The sequence below is a fragment of the Lemur catta genome, chromosome 17 (assembly GCF_020740605.2).
Source record: "Lemur catta isolate mLemCat1 chromosome 17, mLemCat1.pri, whole genome shotgun sequence".
Classification (NCBI taxonomy): Eukaryota; Metazoa; Chordata; class Mammalia; order Primates; family Lemuridae; genus Lemur; species Lemur catta.
In genome coordinates, this window is record NC_059144.1 from 23319397 (window position 1) to 23335097 (window position 15701).

Genomic DNA, 15701 nt, shown 5'->3' on the forward strand with positions numbered 1-15701 from the left:
CTGAAAAGCATGCAGGAACTCACTGTACCATTTTTGCAACAGTTCCGTAAACGTAAAATTTTTAAATAAAGGTTTTAAAAAAGGATCGAATACAAAGGAATGACTGTTGAATGCTGGAAACATTAGGAAAGGATTTAGCCGGGGAAAAAAGTGCTGCAGTGACTGGACTCCAAAACATCCTGGAAGATAAGCACAGGAGGGATCATCACCACTATCTTGCATATATAGAACCGGACTGAGAGGAGTGAAATAATTTAAAATATGTATTGCAATCCTAGAAGCAAAAAAGAATGGCCAATAGTTCATGTGACTGGGGCCAAACAAGAGTGAAGGAGCTGGAGATAGGGCCAAGAGTGTCCTTGAGTGGCAGGCTTACAAATTTTGAAGTTTATTCTGTGGTAATGGAGGAATCATTGTAAGATTTTAGGCAGAGGAGGCATGAGACTGAGGTTTTCCATAGATCACCCTGAGGCAGCACAGAAGATAGACTGGAGGTGGGAGAATGGAAGCAAAGACAACGGGAGGCTGCTGCTGTCGACCAGATTATGGGTAAAGGATGCGGGCTGTGGTAATGGGGTCAGCTCTGAGGGAAAGGATTCAAAAAAGTTTTGGAAAAATATTTGATAGGATTTGGAGATTAATTAGATGGAATGGCTAAATTAGTCATTGCAAGTATGACTGCTTATTCTCAAGGTCCTTCCCTGTGGGGTGTTTTGAGGAAATCGTATTGTCCATGGCTACTCTATGCTCAACAGGAACCTGTTCATAAGGGACCAACATTATCCTTATGGGGTCTCCTCTCCTTGTCAACCAGAAGATTCCCCTGGCTCCACCCCACAAATGTCCTGCTCACAAAGGAGATCTACAAACACATGGGGTCTGACAACAAAATGAGCAGCAGGTAACAGCAGCTTTTGTTCTGGTGTTACATGATGTGAGACATTCTTCTTAAAAGTCCAGAGAACAGCAGCTAGTTAGCCACAGCTGAGTCCCAGTTTGATGCTTTGTAAGTTTGGGGATGGTCAGTAAGAACAACTACTTATTCCCTGTAGAAGATTTCATGCTTAATGTATGTGTGGAGGTGTATCTTTGCCCTTTTTCTTACCCACAATGAAGCTAGAGCTTTCTGGTTGCTTCTGAGACAGATTATTAATAAATAGGACAGGGTCTACTACTCAGGACCTGGGAGGGGCCTGTTTATGTTCTCCAATCACTGTTAGATCAGCGTATTAAATTTCCCTTTGCCTTTCTCTTGGTTCTGTTTTAAATGAGAGCATGATCATCTGGGTTTCCTAGTAAGAAAAAGGTCTACTGAAACTTCAGTAGGTGAGCAAGCCAGCTTGTAGAGAACAGTCAATCTAGGTAGCTAGGGTGGTTCTCTATTCAGCAGTTATGGCTGGGGTCCTGTCTTAGAGCACTTTCAGTTGTCTCAGAAAAGCAATTCAGATGGAGGCCCTAATGTTTGTTAGTGGCCCTTGTAGATGTCGTCATCTTCAACATAGGCACCAAATACAACCTCATCTGAGTAGATCTTTCTAGTCTGTTTCTACCCACACACACCACAGGACAGGCTGTAAATTGCCACTTATGAAAGCTGAGCGGCAGAAGTCTATATGCCTGGGTAACATAGAAGTCTTCTCTGTGGGAGGTTGGGGGGAGACAACAGCTTCTTACCCAAGACTGACAGAAGTGTACAAATGAAGGACCAAAAAAGTTTAATTATAAACACAGTCTTACATTGTTTAAGGAAATACAAGTGAGGCAACCCGAGGGAACTTTAAATGCACTTGACTCCCTGTGGTACTTGTAGAGTTACCTGAGTATTACAAATTATACTCCAAGAAAACAAAGGTACTCCAACATAGTAATATACAATCCAGTGCTGTCATTCCTTGTTATTAGTTAATGAAAGCATAATGCAATTTTGTAAATAACTCTAAAAGAAAAGCAATAAAAGGAGGGGGGGCTGGAGATACCAACAATACTAAACTACATGGAGTTTAGAAGGATGGAGTTACACCCAAAACAAGGAGGGATATAATAACAGACGAAAAGTTTAAATTCCACGAATCGCCCTTGATAACATTTCAGATTTTTAACCAGATAAGTAAAAAGTGGCAGAATGGGCTTGACTGAAATACTTCACATAGGATGAGACCTCTGTGGGTAGTTGAGCATGTTTTCGTTAAAATTTCTGATGAGCTGACATCGGTCTGTCAATCTCTTGATGAAAAATCAGTACCTGATTCCTCGCCCCCCCCCCCCCCCCCCCCGAGACAGTGTCTCACTATGTTGCCCAGGCTGGACTTGAACTCCTGGGCTCAAGCAATCCTCCTGCCTCAGCCTCCTGAGTACAGTATCTGAATTTTAAATTAAACTTAAAATAACTATTTTAAGTCTTATGAAATCAGAGTCTTTTTTACTCTGACATATGATAATAAAAGACAGAGCAGGAATACATTATTATGAACTTCTTGATCAGTTTTAAACCACTCCATTTGATGAAATAAGTGAGGTCCTTCTCTCCTGACTAGGCTGTGGAATGTTGCCTTTCCCAACCTCTCCCCACAAAAGAGCAGAAGAATAAGTCAATTGCTCATTTTGTTTTTATTTCAACGTAACATGCAGTAAAAAAAAAAATTAACAGGATTTATTAGCATTTACAATGCTTACAAGGAAAAGGATTCTAAAAGCAATTTAGTTAAAAAAGCTCTAATTAAACACAATAAATCTATTTCCAAATAGTCAGTTTGGACCAAAATTTAAGATAACATCTGATAGATATTTATGTCTGCTGTCTATCTGCAATATTTTTATATAACCTCTGATTCTTGGGATATCCAGCCCCCATTTTTCTAACACAGCAGGGAAGACATATACATGTGGCCATTTAAATTAAAGGAAGAAATGGAGTAGGGAGATCCCAGGCTGCAAAAATATATACAAGCATTTACCTTTTCGAGAACTAAACATTTCTTTCATAAAAATATTAAATAGCCAAGCCCTATAGAACTAGGGCCAGGACTACTTCAAATATAACTATTCTGTATTTTAAAAATATAGGGCAGAAAGCCTTTTGGGTGATATTTATACATTTTCACACAATATTTCTAGGTCCCTAAATGAATTATGAAGCATTATGTAGAACCAAAAAAGTCTATTTTCTTACATTATCTCTTAATTTAATCTCATAAATCTCTAGTAATTATTGTATGTAACTATGTTTCAGTATGAGAATTCACCTCAATAGGAAGTCTTTATAGAAGGCTTAATCTTCATAGCCTATATTACCAAAGTTCAGATTTATATAATGAATGGACAGTTGGCAAACATTCGCTCTGTAAGACAAAGCAATAGCATTTTTCCCCCTACCAACAAAAAGGCAGAGTCCCTACTTTGGAAACAACTAGGGCTTTTGAGACCACACATTTCCTGGGGCATGTGAAATAAAAAACAAATATAGGGTTGAAGAGAATGTAATCTCCCCCTTTAACCCTGACAATTTCTTGATGAGGCAATCTTTTCATTCACATAAGTCTCTGCTTTATGATGGCAGTGTCTTAGAGTACAGATACACAAGTTTAAAAAAAATGTTTTTATTGTTCCAGGATGTAAATATAGAAGAGCAGTTAGGGAGAAAAACCATTTTCTTTCCATAAGGGAACAGGGGTCTGCTACTTTCTGCTTATTCTTGGCTTAATGTTGCTTGTTCATGCTATGCTACTGAAACATGGCAAAGCCCCTGTTATGTGAGTTTTGAGGTTGTCCTCAGGTTCACCTATAATAGAGACTCAGCTGGCTTGGGCTTCATTCACTGCCCATAAAGTCAAATGTATGACAGCAGCCATCTTGAAAGTCTAAGCTAGGCCAAGTGAAAAGAATTTACTATAGAAAAATTCAAAGTGCATTAATCAGTTACTATTGGAGCAGTCTAAAATTAAATAGTCTTGAGAAAAAAATGGAAAACTTGCTAAAATTTTTAAGGGTGAAAATAATATTTCAGATGAGGAATATCAATCCAGTTCAGGACAATGTAAAGAATGGAAATGACTACTACAATATATGTTAAAGAAATGATAAATTTGAAGACTTTTAATTCACATAGAGAATAAATTTCTGTGGTTACTAGATGTTATCTTCTTTTCTTTTTAGCCAGTATTATAGCTCTCCCTCCCAAATGAAAATGTGATTTTAGAAATTGTTTCACTGACTTCTGTTTGGACTAGAAAGCACTCTGGTTACAAATTGAACTCCTTAGCAATAATTAAATATAACTGAAATTGTTGGATTATGATAAAATTACAAAGCTTCAATTATGTAGAGGAATATAGAAAAGTCATCAACAATGGCCTTAGATGAATTCATCTAAATTAATTCCAATTCTAGGTTAACTTTAAAAACAGTGAAGGAACCACAGTGTAAATACTGTTTGTAAAGTTTCATTTCCAAATGAAGAGAGGTATGAAGTCATTCGCAAGCTGGGACCAATTCTTCCCTGTATTCAAATTGATAAAACTACCTTGTAGAGAGATACAAGAGTCTTGCATCACTTCTAGGAAGTGCATAGATTCATGCTCCACAAACGAAAAACAACAGTCAGGCCAGGCTGAAATGAGAGGAAGAGCACAAGCCAGAAGTTTGCTCACAACCCCAGAAGCTGGGCTGAGCTTGCACTTTAATACCTCTTACCAAGAGGCTTAATAGGAAGATCTTGTATATTGCAGTTACCAAGGGACTTCCCTGCATATCTGCAGAATCTCTAAAAGAAAAAAACCTACTCCCAAGTGAGACTTTTGACACATATACAAAATTGTTAAGGAAACAATCTAGTCTAGTGGAATAAGACAAGGCAGATTTCATTGCTGTGTTAAATCTCGTATTAAGTAAGGTTTTGACTAGTCATGTGCAGATCTGATTTCTGGAAACACTGAGAGTAGAAATCCAGAATCACTGGGAGATAAATCTCAATGATAACATTAAATTACTTACACTCAGATAACTCTCTAAACAGTCACAGTCCAATTTTACAATTAGATGTGCAACAGGCAGAGAAGGAAAAGGACAAACATTGCAAATAACTTCTTGTCCTTTCATGGTGCAAATTCTCAGAAGTTACTCTTGTCCAAATCCTTCTGTTTCTTCAATGGCAAACAACAGCTTTTCCTTCAGTTGCTCGTAGCTCTTGTATGGTGGCAGGTCTAGGCGGTTAAAGCTAGAAGTAAAAATTGTTAGTTTGAGAATGGAAATTTACAAAGAATCAAATAGGCAGTGTACTATAGCAACACTGGTCTTAAAGCCAGGCAAAACTGGGTTCAAATATCAGTTCTGTAACTGATTGTAACTGACCATAACATAATTGTAAACTTATAATTATGACTTTTGTTAGTTATGGCAAATTAAAACATGGAACCTCACAAAGTAATGAGGCTGGTTTTCATGTGTGACTGAGATAAGCTATTCACAACAGTATAATTACAGCACAGTACAGTATGTTTCAAGTTTGAAAAAAGCAAGGGGTTAGAGGTCGAATCAAAACACGTGTACAAGATCAATGTGCAAAAATCAACTGTACTTCTATATACTTGCAATAAACAATCTGAAATGAGATTAAGCAAATAATTCCATTTACAATAGCATCAAAAAGTAAAATACATAATAAATTTAACATAAAAAGTGTAAGACTTATACAATGAAAACCACAAAACACTGTTGAAATAAAATAAGGAAGACCTAACTAAATGGAAAGATTCCTATGTCCATGGATCAGAAGACTTCATATTGTTAGGATGGCAGTATTCCCCAAATTGCTCTACTGATTCAAAGAAGTCCATATCAAAATCCCAGCCAAACTCTATGTAGAAAGGAACAAGCTGATCCTAAAATTCATATGGAAATCCAAGGGGCCCAAAATAGCCAGAACCACCTTGAAAAGCTGGAAAGATACATGCTGCCCAATTTCAAAACCTACTACAAAGCTAAGTAATTAAGGCAATGTGGTACTGTCATTAAGGACAGATATTTAGATCAACAGGACATAATTGAGAATCTAGAAAAAATCGATATATTTAAGGTCAACTGATTTTCAACAAGGGTGCCAAGACGATTCAATGGCGAAAAGAACTGGATATTTGCATGCAAAAAAATGAAGCCAGAACTCTACCTCAAACCATGCACAAAAACAGACTCACAATGGATCACAGACCTAAAGAGCCAAAACTATAAAATTCTTACAATAAAACATAAAGTAAGTCTTTTTTTTTTTTTTTTTTTTTTTGAGACCCAGTCTCACTTTGTTGCCCGGGCTAGAGTGAGTGCCGTGGCATCAGCCTAGCTCACAGCAACCTCAAACTCCTGGGCTTCAGTGATCCTATTGCCTCAGCCTCCCCGGTAGCTGAGAATTATAGGCATGTGCCCAGCTAATTTTTTCTACATATATTTTAGTTGGCCAGATAATTTCTTTCTATTTTTTTTAGTAGAGACGGGGTCTCGCTCTTGCTCAGGCTGGTCTCAAACTCCTGACCTTGAGCGATCCACCCGCCTCGGCCTCCCAGAGTGCTAGGATTACAGGTGTGAGCCACCGCGCCCGGCCAAATAAAACATAAAGTAAGTCTTTGTGACCTTCAGTGATAATTTCTTATATATGATACCAAACCCACAAGCAACCAAAGAAAAAAGACACTCTGAACTTCATCAAAATTCAACTTTTCTGCTTCAAAGAATATGATAAGAAAGTGAAATGACAACCCACAAAATGGGAAAAAGTGTTTGCAAATCATACCTGATACAGGACTGATATCTAGAATATATAATATATAGAACTCTTACAACTCAAACAATTAAAACAAAAATGAACAAAGGATAGACATTTCTCCTAAGATATACAAATGGCCAATAAGCACATGAAAAGATGCTCAACATCATTAGTCATTAGGGAAATTCAAATAAAAACCCCAATGAGATACCACTTCACACCAATTAGGATGGCTATTATTAAAAAAAAAAAGAAAAAGAAAACAAGAGTCGACAAGGATGTGAAGAAATTAGAACCCTTTTGCACTGCTGGTGGAAATGTAAACAGGTATAGCCACTATAGAAAATAGTATGGCAATTTCCCCAAAAATTAAAAATAGAATTACCACATGTTTGAGCAATTCCACTTCTGGGTATATACCCAAAAGAACTGAATGCAGGGACATGAATAGACATTTGTACACCTATATTTATGGCAGCATTATTCAAAATAGCCAAAGGGGAAAATAACCCAAGTATCCATTGGCAGATGAATGGATACACAAAATGTGGTATATCCATACAATGCAATATTATTCAGCCTTAAAAAGGAAGGAAATGCTGATACATGCTACAACATGGATGAACCTTGAAGACATTATTCTAAGTGCAATGAGCGAGTCACAAAAGGACAAATAAGATATGGATCCCACACTTACGAAGTACATAAGGCACTCAAAAATCACAGAGACATAAAGTAGAATGGTGGTTGTCAGGACCTGGGGAGAGGGAGTAATGATGATTTAATGATTTAATGGGTATTGTTTCAATTTTGCAAGTTGGAAAAAAGTTTTGGAGATGGATGGTGGTGATGACTGCACAACAATGTGAATGTACTTAATGCCACAGTATTGTACACACTTAAAATTGGCAAATTCTATGTTATGTATATTTTACCACAAATAAAAATTAATTTTAAATAGGGATGAAATATTGATATGTGCTAAAGCATGGATGAACCTTGAAAACATGCTAAGTGAAAGAAGGTAGACACAAAAGGCTATATATTCTGATTCCCTTTACATGAAATGTCCAGAATAGGAAAATCCATAGAGACAGAGAAAGTAGGTTAGTGGTAACCAAGGGCTGCATGAGGGTGGAGAGGGATTGACTGCTAAGGGGTACAGGGCTCTTTGCAGGGTGAAAAATATGTTCTGGGATTAGTGGTGATGGTTGCACAACCTTGTGAATACACTAAAAACCACTGAATTGCATTCTTTAAGAGGGTGAATATTATGACGTGTTATGTATCAATAAAAGTAAGGGGCCGGATGCAGTGGCTCACACCTGTAATGCTAGCACTTTGGGAGGCCAAGGCAGGAAAATCGTTTGAGGTCAGGGGTTTGAGACCAGCCTGAGCAAGAGCAAGACCCCGTCTCTACAAAAAATAGGAAAGTTAGCTGGGCATGGTGGCACATGCCTGTAAGTCCCAGCTACTCACGAGGCTGGGGCAGGAGGTATCACTTGAGCCGAGGAGTTTGGGGTTGCAGTGAGCTTTGAGGATGCCACTGCACTCTAGCCCAGGTGACAAAGTGAGACCCTGTCTCAAAAAATAAAAAATAAAAGTGTTATTAAAAAAAAAAAACATGTACGTACATGTATAAAAACATAAAGGAATAGATAATAAAACAGTAAAAGGGTGAGATGAGGGAAGAAAAGAATACCCAGCAAGAACCATATATGACCACTGAAATATATCCCACAAAATAAAGTTTATATTATTGCATTAAGTTGAATTCCAACATATTAACTGTATTTGAGATAAGATTAGGGTTGTTTTTTAGTCCTGTACATTTTTGGAAATGTGATTAAACTACATTTAAAATGAGAAAATAGTGGTTACTATGTTAGAAAGTAGGTCTCCTAACTTTGATTTCTTTCCCTGCCTTCTGAGAAAAGTCAGAAGAATTCTAAATCTAATTCAGAGGTGGGAAAAAGGATTGACTGCAAATGGTCATAAAGGATAATTCATGGGTGAAGAAAATGCTTTAAAACTGGATTACAATGATGGTTGCACTACTCTGTAAATCTAAATATCATTACATTAAAACAGATAAATTTTATTTTATATAAATAATGCCTCAAAAAAGCTGTTGAAAATAATTCATGGAGGTGATTATCCTAAATGAAATAACTAAGGAACAGAAAAATGCCACATGTTCTCATTTATAAATGAGATCTAAACTATGGCTACACAAGGGCACACAGAGTGGTATAATGGACAATGGTGACTCACAAGGGGGAAGAGAGGGAGTGAGGGACAAAAAATTACCCATGGGGTACAATGTACGCTACCCACATGATAGGTCCACCAAAAGCCCAGACTCCACCAATATACAATATATACATGTAACAGAATTTAACCTGTACCCCCACATCTATTAAAATAATAATAAAAATTCAATACCATAGGGAAAATATTTCATTTCTAACTGGCTTTAAATAGCTATAGGATAAATGGAAAAAGGCTATTTTCTCTATTCTCATTTTACTTACCAGGTATGACTTCTGGGTAACCAATTTTCTTTCCCAACTTTTTCAATGCAGAATTTCTGTGGTCCATTGCTCCCTAAAACATAATGAAATCATGAACAGCTGGTTAGTGTAATGACTCTCAAAATGTGCTCCCCAATCCAGCAGCATCAGTATCACCAGGGAACTTGTAAGAATTACAAGTCCACAGGGCCTATATACACCTCAGCCTACTGAATCAGAAACTCTAGGAGTGGTGCTCAGCAATAAGTTTTTTTTGTTTGTTTTTTTTGAGACAGAGTCTCACTCTGTTGCCCAGGCTAGAGTGCCGTGACATCAGCCTAGCTCACAGCAACCTCAAACTCCTGGGCTCAAGCAATTCTCCTGCCTCAGCCTCCTGAGTAACTGGGACTACAGGCATGTGCCACCATGCCCAGCTAATTTTTTCTCTATATATTTTTAGTTGGCCAGATAATTTCTTTCTATTTTTAGTAGAGACAGGGTTTCACTCTTGCTCAGGCTGGTCTTGAACTGCTGACCTCAAGCGATCCTCCCGCCTTGGCCTCCCAGAGTGCTAGGATTACAGGCATAAGCCACCGTGCCCTGCCAGCAGTAAGTTTTATCTAGCATTCCTTAGCCAGAATAACACATATAACAACACACAAAAAGCTTAATTTTAGTTTTATATACTATAAGGAAACTATTTTCCATTGTCTTATACAATAAAACTTGATTTAAATACAGAATTGTTATAACTTTATGAAATATAAACATTGTAGTGAATTGAATATTGATAATGCTTGAACAGGCTGGGCATGGTGGCTCACGCCTGTAATCCTACCACTCTGGGAGGCCGAGGAGAGTGGATCGTTTGAGCTTAGGAGTCTGAGACCAGCCTGAGCAAGAGCAAGACCCCGTCTCTACTAAAAATAGAAAGAAATTAGCTGGACAACTAAAATATATACAAAAAAAAAAAGATAATGCTTGAACTTACAGGTCCTGTAGGGCATACCATTACATACCCACACCCACACCCCAATTCTTATCTCTCATTTACCTTCTGTTGGAGATAGCTGTGAATGGTGATCATAAAGCAATGGTTTTCTAACCGGTCAGTATTGCTCCCTAGGAAGCATTTATTGGTGATCACAATGACTGGTAGTGCTACTAGATTTTTTAATTAGAAGGGGCAAATTTTCTGCAACATGTGGGACTGTCAGGCACTGAGAATTTTCTCATGTCCCACCTGACTAAAACTAGTACAAATATAAATTGTAGTACTTTTGTATTTAATAACACTGAATTGGCTGGGTGTGGTGGCTCATGCCTGTAATCCTAGCACTCTGGGAGGCCGAGGCGGGTGGATCGTTTGAGCTCAGGAGTTCGACACCAGCCTGAGCAACAGTGAGACCCTGTCTCTACTAAAAACACAGAAAGAAATTAGCTGGACAACTAAAAATATATATGTAAAAAATTAGCCGGGCATGGTGGCGCATGCCTGTATCCCAGCTACTAGGGAGGCTGAGGCAGGAGGATCACATAAGCCCAGGAGTTTGAGGTTGCTGTGAGCCAGCCTGACGCCATGGCACTCTAGCCAGTGCAACAGAGTGAGACTCTGTCTCAAAAAAATAAAAGAAAGACACAAAGAAAGAAATAAAATAACACTGAATTGTTTTCACAAGTAGTTATGTAAAAATCTAGTAATATAGGAAACGTATGAAAAGGGATGGTTAAAGTTGTTTGGTGGTGTTACACACACATTAAAGTTAACTCTGCATGTTCTCTGTACTCAATATATTAGAAAATTTCTTCTTTTTTAAGATGGGGTCTTGCTATGTTGCCCAGGCTACAGTGCAGTAGCTATTCACAGGTACAATCATAACATGCTAAACCCTTGAACACGTGAGGTCAAGTGATGCTCCTACGCTTCAGGCTCCTGAGTAGCTAGGACTACAGGCTTGTGCCATCACACCCAGCAGTATTTCTAACTACATAGATGGAAGAGCATTTAATAGTGCAAATTAATATGTAATAAAGAAGATTCTGAATTGCTTCTAACAGATTTAGAATCAAATATTTTAATAGCAGACATATGAAAGAAATTTTAGTGGATTTCATTAAGACTATTTTACAAATGTCTGTTACTATGATCCAGACTGCTTGCTAAAATTTTATGAAACAATAAGAACTCTAGTTATAAAAATTATATAATGAAATTATTTTTAGTTTGTTGTTTTCAATCTTACTTTGACAATGTACCTAAACCATACAACTGCTATGTAGACTCTTACCCGTATGTTCCTATTTTCACCCACCTTTCAAATGTGGTCCCACTCAGACCTTGGTCTGTAGTGGGAACTCATGAAAGGAGATGTTTTCATACTATACTTTTAAGATCTACATCATTCTTCTCCACTTTGACAATCTATAAATAATTTTGGCAGGTATATTGTCCTTACATTATTTAGGTTATTTCCTTCTTTTTCTTATCATATATTTTTCAATTATTTCTTATCTTTTTCATCTGTTCTTTCATTTTCCAATGCTGCTTATTCAGAATGGCTTCTGATCTCTTAAATCCAAACCTTTTCTTGTAAGTAAGAATAAGTATCTGGCTACTTAATTATATCTTCTAACATAGTTATATCTAAATATACATGTATTGAAATACATATTATTTCATTATAAATCATTTTTAAAAAATTTCTCCTTTATATTACAGTCAGTGCTATGAATATGTATTCTTTGGAGATTATAGATAGGTTATTTCATCTAAAAATCAGAATATTAAATGACATATATTATAAATATTTATTAATGAAAATGGGATACTGGATCTGGTAAGGTCAAGAACCACTAAATTAAAGAACTCCTGACCTCAAGCGATCCTCCCACCTCGGCCTCCCAGAATGCTAGGATTACAAGCGTGAGCCATGGCACCTGGCCTGAATGAAAAGATTTATATAAAGACTGTTATCCTACTGAGTTAAACTGTGGGTTTCAGCCCGAGCATTAAAAATTTCTACAGAAGGACTACAAAATGATTTAAAAGTTTATACAAATGCAGAGTAACTGGGACTAGTTAAGAAAATGGTTATCTTTGTCTTTGCTGTTTCTGATAAGCTGTATACACATGTATGTAAAGTAGTGTGATAAATAATTTTCTGTATAGGAAAAATGACCCTGTATACATACCCATGAGATCAGCAAATCCTCCTACTGGCAATCGGCATGTTCCAGTTACAAACTGCAGAAGTCTCATTCTCTTCTCATTATCTATTTCTTTAACAAACTGTTAAAAGCACATTTAAAGAGATATATAAGTCATATATTACATTCATCAAATTAAAAAAGAAAGAAAAACGATCATTTCAAATCATAAAGAAACCTGTTGTGTCCACTGCACTAGATAATTACTTTACCCAACAACACGGAGGGGGCATTTCCATGTTTCTCAAAGCCCCACACACCTTCCCCTAAATAATTCTTAGGACCGCATCTTTAAAGGGAGATAGAAAAAGAAGAGTGGTCTGGGCCTGAGAGCTCCCTAGTCATGCAGTTTCAAGATCAGCTCTTCCAGGGCAGCACCTCCTTTCTCCCTGGATCTGTCTCAGCCTCCCAAGTAGCTGGGACTACAGGTGCACACCACTGAGCCCAGCTGATATTTCTATTTTTAGCAGAGACAGGGTCTCTTGCTTGGGCTGGTTTTGATTGATACACACTGATACAATCTTGTTCTGTAACTCCTTTCCAAATGTGGTAAGCAAATTCTAAGAAATTATAGCAATAGAAATAAATTTAGAAACAAACCTGCCAAAACCACATGATTTGTTTGCTTGTCCGTGTGTAATGACGGTAGATGGCATGTCTTTGCCAGTCGTTCAAATCAATCTCTTGCATTCCACATAAAAGGACCTTTAGGGATGAAAAAGACAAATTGTTTCTTTAGGTAACTATACAAAAAATGTTAGCCATAGATAAGGAAAGACTAACATTAAACACAGTTTATAAAAACAAATTAATCAGCAGGCTTTGGTTTGTAAACTGTACATCAAGAATTATATCTACATTACTCATGAAGGCAAAATTCCATGTATGATGTCATATATATACACATATTCAGGGAAATAAGTCACTCAATTGTAGAGAAGCCCTAACAGTAATACTATTTTTTGGGGGGGATGGTAATACTCTTCTTTTACCTTTGGATAAATTATGGTTTTCTATAGCCACTGGGGATGCTTCAAAACAACTTGCTAGCAAAAAAATACTACTGCAACTGGAAAGATGGGAAAGTGAGTTGAAAGAAGACATCTGAAGGCATTGTTTACTATTATGCTGCAGGGGAATGAAGGAAATCTCATTACCTCTAATTCCTTTGCATCAAAGTATTGCAAATACTGCTGGGGAAGAATTTCATTAAAGCCCTCAAAGAAAGCTTGTGTCTGTTCTTCAACACCTCGAGATAACCTCCATTCAGCTACCATTCTGGCAAATAAATATAAAAAAGCTATTAGGAATTTTAGATTTTACCTTTAAATTCTAAGTATAAAAATAAAATTAAGAAACTTACTATGAAAAAGCTCAAGTATATACTAGTGTATAATGAACTCCTTATACACGTATCACAATGCCAATTTTATTTCAATTATGCCCCTACTCACACTTGAGGTATCATATAATTTCATTTCATTTAATTATTTAATTAATTTTAGAGACAGGGTCTTGCTCTGTGTCACCTGGGCTAGAGTGCAATGATGTCATCATAGCTCACTGCAACCTCAAACTCCTGGGCTTGAGCAATTCTCCTGCCTCAACCTCTCAAGTAGCTGGGACTACAGGCATGTGCCCCCATGCCCGGCTAATTTTTCTATTTTTTGTAGAGATAAGGTCTCGCTCTTGCTCAATCCGGTATCAAACTCCTGGTCTGAGACTCCCAGTCTCAAGTGATCCTCCGCCTTGGCCTCCCAAAGTGCTAAGATTATAGGCATGAACCAGTGTACCCAGCCTATAATTTTATTTTATTATTTTATTTTATTTTATTTTTTTGAGACAGAGTCTCACTCTGTTGTCTGGGCTAGAGTGCTGTGGCATCAGCCTAGCTCACAGAAACCTCAAACTCCTGGGCTCAATCGATCCTTTTGCCTCTAGCTCCTGAGTAGCTGAGACTATAGGCATGCGCCACCATGCCTGGCTAATTTTTTCTATATATTTTTAGTTGTCTGGCTAATTTCTTTCTATTTTTAGTAGAGACGGGGTCTTGCTCTTGCTCAGGCTGGTCTCGAACTCCTGAGCTCAAGCAATCCTCCTGCCTCAGCCTTCCATAGTGCTAGGATTACAGGCGTGAGCCACTGTGCCCGGCCTATAATTTCATTTTAAACAAATATTTCAGTATATGTCCGTAGAAAATGAAGATTCTTTTGAAAAACATAAACCATAAAAACATAAACATATCATTATTCTATAATCCTAGAATTCTAAATCTAGTAAAAATATCCTTCAAAAAATGAATGTGAAATAAAGATGTTTTCACATAAAAGCTGAGAAAATTTATCACCAGTAGATGCACTCTATGAGAAATGGTAAAGAAAGTTTTTAAAGCTAAAGGGAAATGATCCTAGATGGAAAAATAGATCTATGGGAAGAAATGAAGAGTACTAGAAATGGTAATGTGAGTAAAAATAAAAGATAATTTTTTCATGATTTCCTTATAAAAATCTATTGATTACTTAAAGCAAGAATAACAGTAAAGTATTATGAGATTTATAACATGTAGAAAAAATATGACAATAAGAGCACAGCACAATATGACAAAAATGGCTGGAGTGAGATAAATGGAATTATAGTATTATGACCCTTATAATATTGTACAAGAAGTAGTATAATGTTAAATTTAGGTAGACAGGGATATGTTAAAGATGCATATTATTATAATCATTAGAATCACCACTAGAAAAGTTTAACAAAGAGGTATAGCTAAAGAAACCAACAGAAGACTTTTTTTTTTTTTTTTTTTTTTTTGAGACAGAGTCTCACTTTGTTGCCCGGGCTAGAGTGAGTGCCGTGGCATCAGCCTAGCTCACAGCAACCTCAGACTCCTGGGCTTAAGCGATCCTACTGCCTCAGCCTCCCGAGTAGCTGGGACTACAGGCATGAGCCACCATGCCCGGCTAATTTTTTTGTATGTATATTTTTAGTTGGCCAGATAATTTCTTTCTATTTTTAGTAGAGACGGGGTCTCACTCTTGCTCAGGCTGGTCTCGAACTCCTGACCTCGAGCGATCCACCCGCCTCGGCCTCCCAGAGCTAGGATTACAGGCGTGAGCCACCGCGCCCGGCCTTGACTTTTTTTTTTTAAAAAGTAAAAATGAGTCTATTAATTCAAAGAAGGCAGGAATGAAGGGACAGAGGATGCTGGGAAAAATAAGAAACAAATAGTA

At 37.2% G+C, this 15701-nt stretch overlaps 1 protein-coding gene across 3 annotated transcripts in view; it reads right to left on the reverse strand.

The window, feature by feature from the left end:
- Positions 1 to 2588: 2588 nt before the first annotated feature.
- Positions 2589 to 15701, reverse strand: part of ITCH (itchy E3 ubiquitin protein ligase) — a 113262-nt gene continuing 100149 nt past the window's right edge. For all 3 annotated transcript variants that reach the window (XM_045528776.1, XM_045528777.1, XM_045528778.1), the window contains 5 exons: positions 13629 to 13749; positions 13072 to 13176; positions 12457 to 12553; positions 9286 to 9358; positions 2589 to 5212 (listed from right to left, as the gene is read on the reverse strand). In XM_045528776.1, the coding sequence (XP_045384732.1) occupies positions 5113 to 5212; positions 9286 to 9358; positions 12457 to 12553; positions 13072 to 13176; positions 13629 to 13749 (496 nt within the window). In that variant the 3' untranslated portion in view covers positions 2589 to 5112. The remainder of the gene's footprint in view (positions 5213 to 9285; positions 9359 to 12456; positions 12554 to 13071; positions 13177 to 13628; positions 13750 to 15701) is intronic.